At 35.0% G+C, this 19,078-nt stretch overlaps 2 protein-coding genes across 3 annotated transcripts in view; one reads left to right on the top strand and one right to left on the bottom strand.

The window, feature by feature from the left end:
* COG3 (component of oligomeric golgi complex 3) overlaps positions 1 to 14,877 on the top strand; it is a 62,682-nt gene extending 47,805 nt beyond the window's left edge. The window contains exons 20-23 of the mRNA XM_051983836.1: positions 2,285 to 2,360; positions 10,144 to 10,271; positions 11,032 to 11,130; positions 12,985 to 14,877. Coding sequence (XP_051839796.1) covers positions 2,285 to 2,360; positions 10,144 to 10,271; positions 11,032 to 11,130; positions 12,985 to 13,014 — 333 coding nt within the window. The 3' untranslated portion in view covers positions 13,015 to 14,877. The remainder of the gene's footprint in view (positions 1 to 2,284; positions 2,361 to 10,143; positions 10,272 to 11,031; positions 11,131 to 12,984) is intronic.
* An 834-nt stretch (positions 14,878 to 15,711) lies between these two features.
* The window catches only part of ERICH6B (glutamate rich 6B), a 106,492-nt gene continuing 103,125 nt past the window's right edge, over positions 15,712 to 19,078 (bottom strand). For both annotated transcript variants that reach the window (XM_051983837.1, XM_051983838.1), the window contains exon 16: positions 15,712 to 18,176. In XM_051983837.1, coding sequence (XP_051839797.1) covers positions 17,931 to 18,176 — 246 coding nt within the window. In that variant the 3' untranslated portion in view covers positions 15,712 to 17,930. The remainder of the gene's footprint in view (positions 18,177 to 19,078) is intronic.

Below are 19,078 nucleotides of genomic sequence, written 5' to 3'. Positions count from 1 at the left end.
TTCTGGAATTCTCTCCCACCCTGGCTCACAGATACTTACTGGGTAATGCTATCCTAAGTATTGTAGTACACAAATCTCTTCAAAATAGACTAAGAATTGGCCAAAATTTGATTGTTATATGGAAATTTTATTTTATTTTATTTTATATAGTTTGAAATAATCCATAAGCCAAGATTGGAAAATTTTTGTCCAGTCATTAGATTTGCAACCTGGATTTTCTCATTCTCTTCATCTTTAGTTTATTGCCAAGAGCTGTCTTGTCTACCTTCCTAACAACTCTTGTATATACTCACTTCTCTATTCTGACACTGATCATTATCCTGGTTCAGACCCTCATCATTTCTTTCCTGAACTTTTGGCTATAACCTGCTGCCTCAGGTCTTTCCCCACTCCAGTCCATCCTCCACTCAGCTATCAAATTTGTCTTTTTAAGGCCCAAGTCTAACTTTGTCACCCTTTTTGTTAACTCTACTGACTCCACATTGCCCCTAGGATCAAACGAAAAAGCCGTTTAAAGTTCTTCATTCCTAACTTTTTTCACTCTTCTTGTATCTTAATTACCTCTAAATACTCTTTAACCCAATGACACACATCTCTTTACTGTTCTTGGAGTGCAACATTCCTATCTTTTGACTCTGGCCATTATTTTCACTGGGTGTCCTCTATACCTGCAGATTTCTTCCTTTTCATCTCTACCTCCTGGCTTGTTGGGCTTCCCTTCAATCCCAACTAAAGTCCCTTCCACCCTCTTCAAGAAGCCTTTCCCTGTCTTCCTTAATCTTAGGGCTTTTCTTTTGAGATTAGCTGTAATTTCTTCTATTTGGCTTTATTTATTTATTTTTGAATTTAATTATTTGCATGTTATTTCCTCATTATACTCAAAAGAAGTGCTGACAGGAGTGCTTTTTGTCTTTCTTGTGTTCTTGGTGCTTGCACACAGTATCTGGGCTTATAATAGGTGTTTAGTGGATATTTGTTGACTTTATATTGATTTACAGTGATAACCCAGTAATTTAGACCTACTGTAAAGAAGACCAGTATGAATTAGTTACATCTTTATATTGATTGATTGGATTAAAAAAAAACCTAACCATTTCAAAGTCTGAGCTATTGGAGCTGCTTAGTAGATAAAATAATCTTGTATTGAACAACATTCATTTCCAATCAGACAACTAGTCTTTAACAACACTTTTTTCAGGCAGGTGTAATACTCTTTAAGATTTTATTTATTTGCTTAAAAAGCTCTCTTTTCCTAAGTAAATTTCACCCTGTTTCAGATGTCAGAATAGAAATGAAAACAAAATGAATCAGTGACATTTTTATTAAAATATTTTGCTAGTACAAATACTTGTTAAAAGCATTTGAGCTGTAAACATTGTCTTCCCTCAGGGAACTTATAATCAAATAGAAGCAAGCAGCAGACAGGTAAAAACCACAGATCCTTCTCCACAAGTCCTCTTTTAGAATTGATTTTATAAACTTTTTAAGTTGACACTTTGCTATCAGATTATGGTAATGGTTCTCAGGCTTTGGGTGATTCAGGTTAAGCTTTATTTTTGCCAGTTCTTTAGAGTTTATATGTAATTCATTGTTAAAGCTAGTGCTTCCTCAGTAGCTAAACATATTTTCTTTGCTTATTTTCTGCTATTAAACTGAAGTTTTGTTTTTCAGTAGCTTATCCCAGTAAAAGTTTTCAGAAATGTTCATACTTATTTAGTTTATATCTCTGGCTAGAATTAATCAAGTAACCCTTTTTTTGTGGGGGAGGGAAGGTGCTGCTCAAATGTCTTGTGGCTTACTAGGAAAATTAGTTCCATGTGCAAGAAGAAAAATATATCCTGGAAGTATTCAGAGCATCCTCATTGCCTTCTGACTTCTTAGGATGAAGCTTTCCTAATGACAATGAATAATGATGAAACATGCTGACCCTTCTTTTTAGTCTATTAGTCTTTTTATGGCTCTGTTTGACTTCAGTTTGGATCTTTCCTGAATTGTTTATGAGAGTAATAGTAATTCAGATAGATTCCTTCAGGACCATGACATAACAACTATATTTAAAAAAAAAATTTCTCCCTCTCCCCTCCCCCAAATCACAAAAGAGCTTTTGCTAAGGATTTTATTAACTCTATAGGAATAGAAAACAAGATATTTTTTAGTGCAGGAATAAGTTTCTTGTTATGTTTTAATGGTGTTGTCTTGTGTTATCTATCCTTTGAGAACAATACCGGTTTAATTGGTTGTCAGTGAAATAAAAACTTTTCTTCTTTTTTGTCTCCTTCACTAGGTTTCAGCATTAAAAACAATGGCCAATCAGGGAGGTCCCAAGTATACTCTCTCTCAGCAGCCCTGGGCACAACCAGGTATTCAGATTTTTTACCACTTGGATTTTCTTTTTAGTGGATTTAATTTGCATTTATATAGCACTTGTTCTATGTGCATAGTATTCCTGCTTTACTCTAAGGTACTACTATGAAATAATACATTTATGATTCAGTTTCCTTAAATGCAGGTTAGTTGAGAAAAGTCTTTTAATTTATACAAGCATTCCAAGGAATAAATAAAAATGAAAAATAGTTTGTATAAAAACTTTTTTTATATTTTGTTGCACAGAATGATTCAAAATCATTTAACTATCTAAAACCAATTTATCTAATGATCAACCCAAGAAATCCTAGTTAGGATTTTCACATAATTTTTTGAATAAAAAAATTATATGCTTTTAAAAAATTGTAGCTCCTACTAAAGTATTTTAAATATTTAACATATTTTTGATCACTTTAGCAGTTTTTAAAAAAAGATAATTTCTTTAAGGATATTTCCAGCTAAATTGTACACTTTAGACAGAAAACATTTATCAGATTTCCAGTATTTAAAGCTGTATAATTTTTAACCTCTAATGAAAAGTGTATCTAATACTTTTTTCCTTAGTTTTAAAATATATTGATTAAGAGGCAGCAGTGGATTTGGAGTTAAGATCTTTGGCAAATGGCTTTTCCTTCTTGATTCCCTGAGGGGGATGTAATATTGCTGATATCAGCTCATAGAGTTGTTGTCTGGGAAATGGTTTGTTTGTTTTTTAAAAAGTAACATGCTGTACAAATGCAAACAATTTTTATCATGAACAAATTAGAAAATGTCCAATGTTAGTTCTCAGCTCGTGAAGTGTTATCCTTTGGACAGTAAAAATGAAGATATAAATGTTGTATAACATAGAAACATATCGAATGCTTACTTTTTTGTGTGTGTGACATTGAAATCCAACTATTAAGTATTATATGCAGAGCTTTCTGTATTCATGGAACTTCTAGTAGGATAAGAAATGATCACAAGAGAATTGTAGTATACAAGATAAATTAGACATGTTAATTACATACCAAATTGCTGTTTGAAGCCCAAAGTGAAATGTTGTTTTCAGTGGAGTACAAGGAAAAATTCTTAGGGGAAGTTGGGTTTGAAGTGGGCTTTAAATTGTGGAGAAGTATTTTTTGTTTTTGTTTTTTTAATTAACAAGCATTTATTTTTTACATATAGGAATTTATCCACTAGAGGTGGAGAGGTGAATTTTAGATGTAGAAAATAGGATGAGCAGAGGAGCAGAACTAGTAGTGTGTGTTCAAAGGGCAGAACTAGTAGTGCATGTGTTCAAAGGGGAAGGATCTGAACATGATGACGGGATGGAGTAGAGCAGAAAACTAAACCTTTTATTAAAGTAATTAAGAAAGTTGGAAATCTTTAGAAGTTGCTAGATGACAGGAAAAAAAAGATAGGAAGAAAATGATATAAATTCAATGGACTTCAAAAGAGGAAACGTTTTGGAGAGACATGGTAGAAAAATGGTTTAGAAGGTGGTTCTTCTGCCATTGAGTTGCGAAGAGTCAGAACCTTTAGTGGTTGCCAGCAGAGATGCTTGCAAAGGATTTGCAAGGAGAGAATGAAGTTTCATTTAAAGTAAGAAGATACCACAGAATTTTAGAGCTGTAAAGACCTCAGTGCTGCCCTTCTAGACCAAACTATTCATGAAAAAGACTCTCTTAGAAGTCAAATAGGTTGGCTCTTAGATGAATTTGAGAATATAGTTCCAGAGCACCCAGTGAATGGCCCCAGAGATTGAAATAGCACGTGTAGAGGAGGAATGCTAACTAAAATGGACTGTGGGTTTGGGAATAAGCATTACAGACCTGCTTCTTGGAACTGGGGAGGCGAAACCAACAATTGAGGGGCAGCAGAAAGGGAGGTGGATTGGAGTGGCATGGTGTGCACCTTAACAGTAGAATTCTTGCAAAGTTGATTTACTCAAGAGTTTGAAGTAAGTCTTGATGACTCTTCCTTCCCCTTATAAGAAGGAATAGTGTTTCTGTTGGGTAGAGAGAACAGCAGTGAATCACAAGGTTCATATACAGTATCAATACCCTGTTTTCTTCTTGTTAGAAAATGGAACATTGTTTTTCACCTACTTGGAGTGTTGATAATCTTGTTTCTTACTCTTGTGGTTTTTGAATGTCTGATCACTTTTGGTTTTCAAGATCTTTATTTGTTACCTCATTGGCTTCTATGGTAATCCTTCAGCGTTGCAAATAGCTTTTCATCTATGTTATGTTTAAGACACTATATTAGTCACAGGAGGTGCCGTGGCAAAGAAGATAGGAACTCTGCCTTCAAAAAGCATATAATAAGACATACTTCATTAGAACTGCAAAACCATTACTGAAGGTATTCCTTTCAGGGATGAGGATCACAATACATTTATGTTCCTCATCCCCCCTTTCAGTCTCTTTCTGTAGATCTCCTACAAGAAGTACACTCTATTTGTTGAAAGCCTACCTCTCATTGGCTTGGCGCACTGCATTGATATTAGTGGAATACATGGGCTGTCTATCACTTCTCATTTGCTCTTGCTACATGACTAGTCCCTTTCCAGTCATACATATCTCACATATCCATTACACTTTTTCTCCTATATGTACCACCTCCCTCCCTTCCCCCCCACCCTCTAATGGCCTCCTCTGTTTCCATTTGGAAATCCCCAATTTCAGTTCATCATTGATTAGTATGTGTTGACTTGCCCACACATCATCACTATAAAAATATTGGTTTTAAAAAGATAACTTATTTCAGAAAAAGAACTTGAGGTAATTTCCTTTCTTTATTAAAAGACCTGTGCATTTTTAAAATAGGACAACTTATTGTCCTCTATCTGTTCAATTGCAAACTCACTTTACTATACCATTTGCAGTGTCTGTCCAAGTTTATACTAATGTACAAACTTTGTGGGTTGTTTTTTCAACCTTCTAGCATAATTTGGACTTTCTCTCTCCACTTAATTTTTTCCTGTGTGGATAGTTAAATTCTTTTGAATGATTATGAATCTCATTTATGAGTCTCAGAGATAGGGTTTGATGCTCTAAATATCGCGTAATTTACAAACAGCATCTGGATGATCTTGCCATTGAAAAAAAATCTCTGCCTTGCTTGATATTGCTGATCAGTGGGCCATCAAATGGAGTTAACTTTGTATTTACATCTTTCAAAGAATCCAGTATATTTTTGATTTATTCCTGGGAGATATCTTGTTGATGAAGAGACTTTAAAGTGATGGTTTACTCTTCTGAAGTAAATGCTTTTTTTGAGTCTAGTTATAAGCAAGTTAGACTTTGTGCTTTCTGAACCTTTCAGTCAGTTGTGTAACTGTAAAGATATGGCCTATTATAGAACGTTGTTGGGGATAGCTTTTATGTTCTCTTCTGAGTTTTACATCAAGAGATACATCTGAGGATTATTTTAATAAATATTTTCTGTAGGTCAGAAAGTAGATATATGAATTGATAGGTATTCATGTTCTCTGTCACTTTTGTAAGATGATTATAATAATCTGATTGTCAGATTTTTTTTTTCTTGCCTTTGGCATGATCCACTTTAGACTTTAGACTTGATCCTAACATATCTCGTTTGTGTAAAATGGTGTTGTCCAGTTGCTTTTCTACCTTTGCTTTTTCAGTACTATTTCCAATTTTTCAGAAATCATCTTCATAAGTGTGATGTTCCAGACTCTGGAACCCCTCCGCTGCTTTTGATAGTGCCAAAAATTTTGGAAAAAAACCTTTGTGGATCATTACCATTTCCCTCTTCCTGTCTCCCTTCCAATAGTATGCTACACAACATCATTGTAAAAATGGTAGTCTTAAGAAGATAACTTTTATGTTTCAGAAAAAAACTTGTGATCATTTTCTTTATTAAAAAGATTGGTGCATTTTTGAAATAGGGCAATTCATCCTGTTCTCCTTTATCTGTTCAATTTCATACCCAACTTTACTATTTGCAGTGTCTGTCCAAGTTTATACTAATACAAACTTTATGGATTGTTCATCCATGAAGCATAATCTGGACTTTTTCTATCCATTTGGTTTTCTTCCAGTTTCACTTTAAAATGCCTTTGGGGTGATCCTTTAGATAGATCTTTTGCCAACTTTCTTTAAACTTTCTTTTCCCTCCACTGCATCTTGGTGTTTCTTGAAATAATTCTGTTCACAAGTTTCCACTCTTGTACTCTGTAAGATTTTACCACCATATTTATTTATTAAATTGGTATTGCTCTTGGATGCTTTCTCTCCTAGCTTACTGTGGAAATGAGCACTTGATGTTTGAGAAAATTCCTGTCTTCTGAAATATCAGTTTCTTTTTAAAAATATATATTTTTACCATGCTCAATTCCTTCCAACTTTCTTCACTTCATTCTATCCTTCACATGTTTATTAAGGTGATTTTCTTAAAGCACAGATCTGACCATGTCCTCTTTCTTAATCAAGTCTAGTAGCTCCCCCTGACTGCCAGGATTTAAAACTAATTCTTTCTTGTCATTTAAATTTACAACCTTGCCCTTCCCTATCATTTTAGGTTTCTTAGACATTACTTCCCTCCTTTCAGTTCAATCAAATGGCCTATGTCCTGTACCTTATACACAGTGCTCTCATCTGACATCTGTTACTTATTGTTCCATTGCCTAATTCTTTCCCTCCTTCAGGATTCAGCTCAGACGCCATCTTCTGCCAGAAAACCTCTCCCAGTTTACTCCTGGACACTTTGATTCAGCTTCGAAAATCTTCTTTAAGATTAATTCTTGTCTCCTCTATATGTATCTTTTATATACACTTACTTATGTACAACATTGTCTTCCTGATTGGAGAGTAAGCTTATCTAGGGCAAAGGCTGTTTTTGCCTTTTCTTTGTATCCTTAGTATCTGGCACATATTAATGCTTCTTGATTGATTGAGAGAGCATTTTAAATGTATAAGGGTGACATTGCTATACTAGTCCGCAGGGTGTTTGGTTTTTTTGGTTGTTGTTTTTTTGCTGAGGCAGTTGGGGTTAAGTAACTTGCCCAGGGTCACACAGCTAGGAAGAATTAAGTGTCTGAGGCTAGATTTGAATTCAGTCTTCTTAACTTCAGGGCTGGTACTCTATCCATTGTACCAACTAACTGCCCTCTCACAGGTCTTTTCTTCTAAACCATATTTTCAAGTATTTTCCACTAACTTTGCCTATGTTCATCTTTATATTAGAATAACGGATTATCAAAACATGCATTGATTTGAGTCTTATTGACTTATTCATAGAATTTCTTTTTCATAGCCTACAACAGATGTTGGCCCATAAGCTGCAGTTATTTTTGTGGTAGGCTTTTTGCAAATACTTAGGAGTGTTTCAATGTCTAATGATCAGATGTCACAAGATATGGAAAGTGCTGTGTACGTGCTGGCTATTATTATGATCAAATATATCATGAAAAGTTCTTGCCGTTGGACACACAATAGAAGTACCATCTCTAATTTCTTTATTGTTTGCTAGCTTTCAAACTATAATTTTCTTCTTTCTTCTGATTTCCTTTATAGCAAGACTGTTAAAATTGCTGTGTGCTTTTAGTTCCTCTAATCCTAGAGGCAGTAAGGTGGTCCAGTCCATAGAACACTGAGCCTAGAGTCAGGAAGATTTGAGTTCCAATCCAGCCTCAGATACTTACTAGCTGTGTGAACTGAAGCTATTTATTTAACCTTTCTTGGTCTGTTTCCTCATCAGTAAAGTGAGAATAATAATAGCATTTACCTCCTAGGGTTGTTGTGAAGATCAGATGAAATACTATTTAAGTTCTTTGTATACCTTAAAGTAATATGTAAATATTAGCTATTATTATTCTCTAAACATTGGTCATTGGATTAGTCTCAAATATAAAATAATAACAGCTAAGCTAATAGTTATTCTTAGTATCCACTGCTTCTTTCTCTATTACCTTGCTACTGTTGCTAAGATTTTATTAAGTAGAGGTAAAGGATACTTCATGGAACTAAGCTGTGAAGTAATTTAATGCAAAGCAGAATATTAATGTTATAAAAGAGGTACAGATTAAATATCAAGACAATTGAAAGGAAGGGAGATATTGCTTTTAACTGGAGTACTCTGGGAAGGCCATATGTAGGAGATGGCATTTGAGCCTGTTCCTTGTTGGACAGGTAGAATTTCACTTGTTGGAGATGATTGGAGAAATAATATATCCCAAGTCTAGAGAACAAGGATGAGCAAAGAATTTGGAGAAAAGAAAATAAAGTCTGAGTTTAGGAAGTGAAGATTGATTGGGTGAATAGAAGAGGGAAGAGGAATAATGAGTGATATGGCAAGAAAGGCAATTTCATCCAGACTTTTAAGGTGCTGAAATGCCAAATTAAGGATTCAGGACTTTTTTTTGCTAGGCAACAAGGAACTGAAAGTTTTAAGAATGATTATTTTGGCAGCACTTTTTAGAAAGAATTAGAGAGAGATTAGAGAAGAAATTGTAATTGTTCTGCTCAGAGATAGTGTGACTGAGTATGTGTACGATTTGAATTTTGTATGATTCATTTATATGATGGACTTTGTAGGATATTTTCTTACTGTAACGGAGGTATTATCTGTAATGTTTTAAATATCTTAGTTGACATGCAGTCTTGAAAAACTGAAGCAGTTCTTAGGTTATTGTCCAAAAGTTTAGAAATAGCAGGTTTCTTTCATATAGTAGTAGAGGTTCTGAGGCATTCTTGGCTATGGGATTAAGCTGACTGCACTGACTTCTCATAATCAAGAACCTGTCTTATTTATATATAATTCATTGTGTTGCCCTGAAGCAGATCTAACAATCTTTGAATTAATTGCTGCTTCTAGCCATGATTTTTAGTAGTATAAAGGGCTTATTTGGGGAAATTTGTTTTCTAGCCATTGATTTGTGAGTGGAATCCATGAAGAAAGAACATGTAGTAAACATTTTTTTCCTTTAAAAAAAATCAGAAATTGGTAAATAGCCATATGTAGTGTAGCTATGCCAAAGATTTGATGTGTTATTGAAATAATATTTTTTTTCCTGTGATAAGGTTTTCCTTTCAAAGCAGAGGTAATTTTACCTTGCTATAAAATTCTAGTGATCTTAGAGTGCTTGATGTATTGTGTTCCTTTGTGTCTGTCAGTAGCTATGATTGCTGTTGTGTAAAGACTCAACTAGATCCCTTTTTAGCAAATTACATTTCTTTTTTAAGTAAGGAAAATTCATTTGGATATAGCATTACTAATACAGCACACATTGGCATCAATTAAAAAAAAGATGTTCTGACCTTATCAGAATGGAGTTTTAACTAGTTATAGAATTGTTGAGTAAACAAGCTCTGAGAATTCTTTGCTAACAACTTTATTCCTCAGGCTGACAATGATAATGGTAATGATAATGGTATTATGGGGCTTCTTTAAAAATTGTTTTTAAAAAATTATAAACATAGCCTAATGAAGATATTAAAATCTTACCTCCATGAAACTTAACTCCAAATTAACAAGGTAGAAAAGAACAGTTAAGAAGCATTGAACATGTAAAGGAAAATACTTTTGTTCTGTGTCCTTTCTCTGGTCAGCCAGAAGTTTTGCCTCCTTTGGTTCAATTTTACTTTTTTCCATTTATTAAAGTTGTAGTTAGAGTGATGTTAGACTTTTTGAATAAAAATAAGCAAGGGAAATGGAATTGAGCCATGCAAGACTCTTCTTTTGCTTTTTTTTTTTTTTTTTAATTCTTTTGAGGTGAAATGCTTATGTTACTATTCAAAAAATGTAAGTAACTAAAAGTTAACTTCTTCCTAGTCAAAGTCAATGACCTGGTGTCAAGTGCCTACAAGATGATAAAAACAAAGCTACCATTGACACTGAGAAGCATGTCACTATACCTCTCCAATAAAGATACAGAGTTTATCCTGTTTAAGCCTGTTAGGGTAAGTATTACCATGTTGTACATGCATATCTTGGTGTTTGATTTCAACATATCTCATTTTTTTCTATTTTAAATTTCTATGAAACATTGATCACAGCTAGTATCTTAGTAAAGGTGATTCTTGGACTGCTTATATAGCCAGCATCTATCTGGCAGTGTTCTCTAGGGTTATTGACTCATTCTTTGAATACTCTTCCTCATTTTAAAGTTCCTGTTGGTTGACTTTGAAAATGGAAATTAAAAAAGAATCAAACAAGAAATGTGGCTTAATGCTAAAGTATAACATATAGGAGTTATCTCTCTACTGTATTAGTGAGTAGCATTATTAGATTGTTTACTGTGACCACAAAAAGATTGTATGTGCATACAGAATTAGAACTCAGTTCTCCTATAGGCTCATATCTTTCTCTGGTGCTTTGGTTAATTTCCAAAATAAATTTCATATGAATGGGAGTTATATTACATTTTATAAAAGAAATTGCTACTGAATTCTACAGTATTCTCTTGAGAGTGCAGGGTTTGCCATTATTTAGTTTCTGCAATAAACATAACCTGACAGACTTGTCCAGGCTTGTACTAACACATCACTTGGAACATTTAGTGCATATTAGATATCTTTGGTAATGATCCACACTATTCCTACTTGTGGTGGCAAATTTTATTAAGACTTGACGTTTTAATTGTTTCAAACTTAAGACAATTACTTGTGTTTTTTGTGTTTTTCAGTGCCTCATTTAATTTTATATTTCTTTCTTTCTAAGAATAATATTCAACAAGTATTCCAGAAGCTCCACGCCTTGTTAAAAGAAGAGTTCAGCAGTGAAGATATCCAGATCATAGCTTGTCCTTCTATGGAACAGGTAAGCTTTGTGGAGATGGTACTTGAGCTTCAGAAGACTATTTGAAGTAGATTTTTTTTTTCCACTTGAGTTGATCATGGTTTTGTTTTGAGTAATAAGGGTTTTACTTTTGTTACATTTGGCCATATTCTCTACTCTGATAAGAAAATTAAAATTTTAAGTTGTCTTTGGCTATATGAGATTGGTATAAGTTTTAAATGGGGTAGGGAGCCAATTAAAATGACAACTGTGTTCTGGATGAAACCCATCTGTCTTTGGAAATGCCAGCTAGTGAGAGCCAAGGAGCTGAACAAGCTATCTTGAATCATGAATGCCAAAAGCCTCTTAATGATTAAAACTAAAAGCAAATGTGTTATGTTAGGACTCAGAGTAAATGCTGGAATTTTCTCTTGTAACTGTTGTAAAATCTAAAAATTTGAGCTGTATGTGTACACACACATGTAATACATATATGCATGTTTGTGGGGAATTTGATCTACCATTCCACCTATTGTAAAATTTTTGAGCCTGAATGTTCTCCCATTTTGACTCTTCAGCCTTTTTCATGTGCTTATTCAGAATTATGTTTTTTGAGTGTATATTATATATATACACTATGCTAAGTAGTTTTGGTCTCAGAGTTTATACTATAACTATAATAATAATGATAATCATATTTGCCAGCATTTTATAATGGTTTAAATTTTGCAAAGTGTTTTGCATATCTCATTTCATTGCCACAACAGCCAGGATGTGGGTGCTTTGTTCTCATTCCCATTTTACAGATGAGAAAGCTGAAGCAGAGATTAAGGGACGTGCTGCTAATAAGTGTCTGAGGGAGGCTGGATTTATCCTCAGATCTTCCTATAGCATTCTGTATCCCCTGAGTCAGTTGGATGCCATACATGAAATATACCCAAGAAGAAAACATGTTAAATGTTAAATGATTGTATAGTGCTGGGTAGTTGGAGGAAGAAAGGAAGTTAAGGCGCATTGGAGTCATTTGAGAATAACAGCAGCCAACATTTATTTAGGATCCCTTAATGTCTGAGCTTTTCTCCTTTTTTCTTTTTTTTTTTTTTTTTGGAATTGTTAGTTTACTCTGATCTAGTCTTCTTAAACTGACTTTTTTAATATAATCTTTCTCATTTTCCAAAATCCTAATTATGAGCAAGCTGAACATCTGTGCCTTATTTTAAATAAGAATTTAGTATGAAAAATAGTAATCTTTTAGTGTGTGATTAAAGCATTCTTTTGGGCAGCTAAGTGGCATAGTGGAAAGAATGCTGGATCTGAAATTAGAAAGACTAATTTTCTTGATTTCAAATCTGGCCTCAGATAATTACTAGCTGTGTGACCCTGGGTAAGTCACTGAATTCTGTGTGAGATTCCTCATCTATAAAATGAGCAGGAGAAGAAAACAGAAAAACACTCCAATATCTTTGCCAAGAAAATCCTAAAATGAGATTATGAAAAAGCAAACACAACTAAAATGACTGACAACAACAAAAGAAATTCTCTGCTTTTATAGAATAATTCATAGCATGTTTAAAAAAATTTTTAGTGCATATTTACAGTTGCAAAAGCTGTATTGATTGGTTTTTATCTTTGGATTCTGTCATTTATGTGTATGTAGCAATTGTTTTCTCTATATCTTTCATTAAGCTCCTTGAGCCAGTGATCAAGTCTTCATGCTGTAAAGCTCCCTATCCACTGCTACTTTAGAAGAAATGTCAGTGCTATTGTGGTCTGTCTAAATAACATCATTCATCTTTAACCTTGATAAGGCTTTCCTTTGCTCCATTTGTGCATCATAAAGAATCATCATGGTTATATATATAGCAACTCATATGTCCCTCTCACTTTGTTTTTCAGGTGAACTTGCTGCTGTCGGTGTCCAAATAATGAAGTCCCTTGAACTGTTGTAAACAAATGAAGGTTTGCCAGGCTGGAGCAGGGCTAAGGATTCACCCATATGACCTGCAAGACATTGGGGGGGTTTGTGGTGAGATCCCCCAGGGCCCATAGCTTACTTGAAAGTCCTCTGTGCTTCTCAGCATTGATTATAGAATAAGAACTAAAGGGTAAAAAGTACCAGAAATGCCAAAGATTGACTCGCAACATAGTTCACTGCCTAATGTTTTTAAAATGGCTATATGATATGCAACTGTTAGAAGTTAATCTGTGGACATGCAGTGAAATGATTCCTGGAGAAAATATGTGCAATGAAAGTAGGTTACTAGTTAGGAGTAGTGAAGAAAAACCTTGAGCAAGTTAATTAGAAAGCTTCTAGGAGCATGGTTGTCTACAGTGTTAGACGTTGTTGAACAGGTTCCCAGAAAGGCTATTCATAACACTGTGTAATGTTCTGTTTCTGACGCCACTTTGTAGCAAAGATGGGGTATTCTGGGAGATAGTCTGCTTTCCTTAGAATTCAGGGAATTATCTTTCTATGTTTTATGTAAAGTAGTTGAAAAAAGCAGGTCCTGCAACAAGGCCCTGGCATCCCTCCTTGCTCCTTAGACTGCCTTATTGGAGAGCTGATGGAGAAGAGAGAGCTGCTGCCAGCTCATAATGGGCATGGGAGGTATCTCTAATGAAAATCTACAGTGTTCAATTGCAGGTGTTTGCGAGCAGCAAGTCCCAATTAAAGCATCTTGTGCTTGGGGAGAGCTCTTCTATGTGGGGGCGATGGGTTACACGCCTTGGGGTGCACTAACTTCACTTGAATAGCCCCTTGAAGAGTAAATGCTTTCATGGTCTCTGCAGTCACATGACGAATCTGTAGCTCTTTTTTAGTGGATTAAATCTTGGTGAAGGAGATAAGAAAGATGGAGGTAGATGACAAACACTTTAAAACTCACTGCTATATATCAGGGATCATAAAAGAAATGATGCACATCTACAAATTGCTACAAAAGCATAGCTCGTGATTTAGTCTGGGTTTGCAACCAAAGTTATGTAGTAGATGTGGGCTTGTTTGGGGAAAGAGGGGAAGCTTCTTTAGGGCTAGTCCAACATTTGTCCAGAATGAAGTGCTGAGCAGGACTCTGGCTTGTGAGTAGGCTCTGATGTGCGGGTAATGGCTATCCCTCTTTGTACAGAGATTTTTACACAGCATTTTGCACACCTTTAACGGCTCCTGCTCATTGTGTAGAGCTATTACATGTCCTGACGTCCGTTAGAGCGGGTCATCTGTTTTTCAAGTCAATTTACATTTGTTGTAGGGTTTGCTTGATTAGCTGACTTTTAAGAAGGGAGGTTGAGAGAAGTTCAGGCTTGTTTTCTGAAATGAACTAAGAGGGAAGATGTATTTATTCTTCCACTTATTGTTATACATATATGTTTAAGGACAAAGACTGTAAAATATCCATTTTGTATAATATATGTATATTTGATCTTTTTGAATAGCCTTTTCCAAGAGAAATGAGGGCATGATTGCTGTATAGTAGTACTATGACTGATTTAATTACTTGTACAGAAGAGGGTGTATTCTTAAGGGTCAAAATGTTTAGCAGCACTCATTCTTGTGTTTTGAATTTTTCATTTCTGAAATACTTAAAACACCTCTCAAAGTGCTGAATAGTAGTGATCAGACATTTGCTAAATGAATATTTGTTTAAATCTGTACAGTTTCAAGTGTTTACTTATACACATAGTGTATATACTTTCAAATGATTAATTTAAAATGCTTTATATTATCTGGCTAGGATCTTGCAGTTTTTAATAAATGTGGATTTTTAAAAAAATAAAGATTTTACTTCCTAATTTGTCCAGTTCTTTTATTTGTCTTCAGACTTCAGGTTCTTCTGACAAGATGATTGTAATGGAAAGACAGAAGTACTAGAGACTTCTAAAATCTTAATTAAGGCAATTTAATTTTTTCTTTGTTAGCAAGATAGCCATCTTCTCAAGTACTGGCAGTATGGCTAATTACATTGAAAATTCCATTTTTTTTTTTTTTTAATTAGTAGCAATAAAAGCAAAATTGTATTTTCTTTACTGGTATTGTAAGCCCACAAAGCTATAATTGCTTTACAAGAACATCTGAACTTGTTATTTGGGGACTGGTCATATGGGAGCACTGAATGGTGTCTAAGAAACTTTTGTTTTAGGGCCTGAGAGGGATAAGGACAAAGACCCCCAGCTGTGGGAAAATCAGGCTGTCTTTTAGCTTCTGCATTAGTGTGCCACATGTGGGCAACAGAAAAGGGACTGTATTAGAGATACTGGAGCCCACAGTAAGGAGACAAAGGGTAAAAATTTGATAGAAATCCTCACAGAACTAGTTTTTCATCTTTAATAGACCATGCAAAGATGGACAGTAAGTATGCTTTGGTAGATAGAGGCAACTTTGAAGTTAGTTCCAGACCTGGATCTGATGCCTACCAGCTGTGTCACTTGGGGGGGACGCAACCTTTTCTTGAGTTTCATTTTACTCATTTACAAAATATGAAAGAAAGTAATAGTAGTTTCAAAACAACCACACAGTATAGATAGTATTTGGGAAGTCAGTCTATCAAAACACACACTAAATGAAAGAAGTAATGAACAACTTAGAGCCAAACAAATTCAGGTAAGAAAACGAAAATGCTACCAAAGTTAATTTATAGATTTAATGTTTTACTAGTTAAACTATTTGAGGAATCCTTTACAGAGCTCGGTAAAATAATAAAACTTATTTAGAACAAAAAAGGAACTAGGATATCAAAGGGAAATGATGAAAAAGGAAAAAAAATGAAAAACAAGCAGTACTTCTAGAACTCAAACTATAGTTATAGCCATTATGAAATATTTATATGTAGCAATATGTTGTAAAGCAGAAATCTTTAAAATGATTTACTTTGCGTTAAATAGTAGACTAGAAAAAGAAGAATAAGAAATGATGATGCTCAATACAGCATTCAATAAACTTTCAAACAAGGAAAAAACTTTATGCTAATTTCTAGGAAACTTAGAAAACATTCTGACAGAAATTAGGCTTAGGTCAGTGTCTTATACCATATTCTATAATAACTGCAAAATGAACTTTTGACCTAGATATTAAAGATCTCATTAATACATCAGAAGATTAATAGATTCTTTCCTTTTCACAGCTATGATTAGAAGTACAAATTCTCTAATAATAATAGTTTTTATATCAGACTTACATGCCAGGCACTGTGCTATAAGCATGTTATGATATCTTGATTTATTGAGATAATATCAAACTAAACATAATTTTAATTTATCAACTAAACAAGGGATCAGAGGCAATTGCAAAAAAAAAATAATCTTGATTATATGAAATTGAAAAGCTTATGCATAACAGTGCCTTTAAGAGGGAGAAATGGTTGTGGGAGAAAAGAGCTTTGTATAAATTAGCTTTGGGTTTGATATCCAAGATGAATAGAGAACTAACATACATTCTACATATGTCCATATATGTATATATGCACATATGTAATACACATATAAAGCAAAAACCATTTTCAATAGAAGTGGTCAAAGCATATGAAAAAAACTACTTAAAAGAATTGCAAACAGTTACTATCATATGAAAGAATGCCCCAAATTGCTAATCAAAATGACCCTGAGGTTTTACTTCACACTCAGAAAATTCACAAATGATAAAGGAATAATTAATGTTGGAAAGACAAGTACATTAATGCACTGTTGGAGGGCCTGTGAATTGGTACAATCAATCAGGAAAGCAATATGGATTTAAGAAAGTAATATGATTAAAATGTATATTCTGTGACTTGGAGATTCTAGTGCTGGATGTGTATCCAGAGTGATCAATGATCAAAAATCCCAGAGACAGACACCAAAATATCTATAGCAGCCCTTTTTGTGGAAGCAACAAACTAGAAACCAAGATGTCCATCAGTTGGGAATGGCTAAATATTGCTTAAACACACAGAAACCCCTCATCTAATAGGCAATATTAGTAGCTAGCTTTTCATTAGCACTGTAAGAGTTGGCCAGTCTTTCTCAAATATCTCATTTGATCCTCACAATGACCTTGTGATGTATGGTGGTTTCTATAAGACTCATTTTATGAATTAGAATACTGAAGCTGAGAATTTAAGTAGTTTAAGCAGGGATGGTTGGGTTTTTGGTGCTGTTTTTCAGTCGTTTCCAGTCAGAGTCAGCTCTGACCCCATTTGGGGTTTTCTTGCCAAAGATATTAGAGTGGTCTGCCATTTCCTTCTCCAACTCATTTTACAGATGAGGAAACTGAGGCAAACAGGGTGAAATGACTTGCTTAGTTAGGGTCACTTAGCAATAAAATGATGCCAGATTTGTACTCCTGACCCTAAGTCTTGCATTCCATTAACTGGACCACCTAAGTGCTCATAAAAATGCTTGGTGCAGTAATCTAATAAGCTCTATGTAGTCGGTCATTTTTCAGTCTGTTGGACTGTGATCTCATTTGGGGTTTTCTTGACAAAGATGTTGAAACGATTTGCTATTTCTATCTCTAGAGTATTGTACAGATGAAACTGAGGTAGTGCGTAAAGCAGGATTTGAAACTAGGGTTTTCCTGACTACAGGCCTAGCATTCTTAGCTGCCCTCTAATATCATATGCCCAGATTCAAATTGTGATTAACTTTGAATCCTGTCCAAAGAGAGCAGTGTGTTCTTTTTTATGCATTTGAGCAGATGGACCTCATCCCAACTTTTAAAACAAATTAATTCCTCAAAAGCTCCAATCCCCACCCCATAACAAGAGGCTGCTATTCATAGGTCTTAAATGCCCCTCCGATCCTACAGCTACAGCGGCCTAAAGCCTTTGGCAAGTGGAGGGTGGGAAGGACTGTGTGCCATCAGTGTTCCATCACGCCGTTCGTATCCTTCCGAAACTGGTGAGCACTGCGCTGAGCTTCCCGGCACGCAGGTGGTTTTCCACTGGGGACATGTATGAGGAACCCTTCACGAAGTTCTCCAAGTCGAGTCTGGTCTTACATCTCAGCTCTCTCATTTTCTTCAGGAGACTCTGTATCACTTGGACTATCTTCTCCAGTTTGTAGGTGTCCAGGATTGGCTGGTTCTGCAGTTTCATCTCCGAGTAAGGGTCTTTCGCCTGCAAGGAGTGGAGTTCCAGAAAGCTATCAGGCTCAGCTGTACCATAGACCCTCGGGGTTTCCTTTTCTAAGTAGTCCCAGCCTTCCCTGATGTGTGGGACAGGCCGGGAGGGCGAGGACATGTAAGTGCTGTGTTTTACTAAAGAAACTTCACCTCCTTCCCATTTAACTTTGACCATGTCAAAATAACTGTTGGAATAATTGTTACCTTCTAGGAGAGAGCAGTGGTTTATAGCCAAAGGCCCTGCGTTCAAATTGCAGGGCTTTTAGGAATCTGTTTCCTCATCTATGAAATGAGAGGATTGGATTAGATGCTTTTAAGAACCTTTAGCTCTGTGTAAAAGATGATGATAATAATAGCTCACACATCTACGTTATACTTTAAGGTTTGCATAGTACTTTACATAAATGATCTCATCTAATAGCGATGATAATAAGTCAACACTTAAACATTATGTGCCAGATACTAATAATTTGTAATTATTAGCCCATTTGACCCTCACAATCCTGGGAGGAAATATTATTGCCACCCCCAGTTTACAGATGAGAAACCTGAGGCTTGGGAAAAGGATGTGTTCAGAGTCACATGGCTAGTAAGAGTCTTAAACCCTAGCCTTTTTACTATGATTCCAATCATGTCTTTTGGTATTGCCTTTATCCCTCTCTTCCACTCCATCCTGGAAAATTTTCCCAGTCCACTCTTTTCTCTACCAGAAGATACATAATGGGTAACTTCTGTTATTTAGGGCTAATTATCATGTCTCTTGTTTCCTCTGGTTGTTGTCACTTGGATATTCTCTCCCCACCATTATTAGTCACTGAGTGAACAGAAGAAATAAAGAAATGAAATATAAATATTAGTTAACTTTCTCTAATATGTTAGCCAGCCTGATAAAATGTG

The sequence above is a fragment of the Antechinus flavipes genome, chromosome 3 (assembly GCF_016432865.1).
Source record: "Antechinus flavipes isolate AdamAnt ecotype Samford, QLD, Australia chromosome 3, AdamAnt_v2, whole genome shotgun sequence".
Classification (NCBI taxonomy): domain Eukaryota; kingdom Metazoa; phylum Chordata; class Mammalia; order Dasyuromorphia; family Dasyuridae; genus Antechinus; species Antechinus flavipes.
The sequence above is the reverse complement of the archived record's forward strand: the minus strand, read 5'-3'. Positions and strand labels throughout refer to the sequence as shown.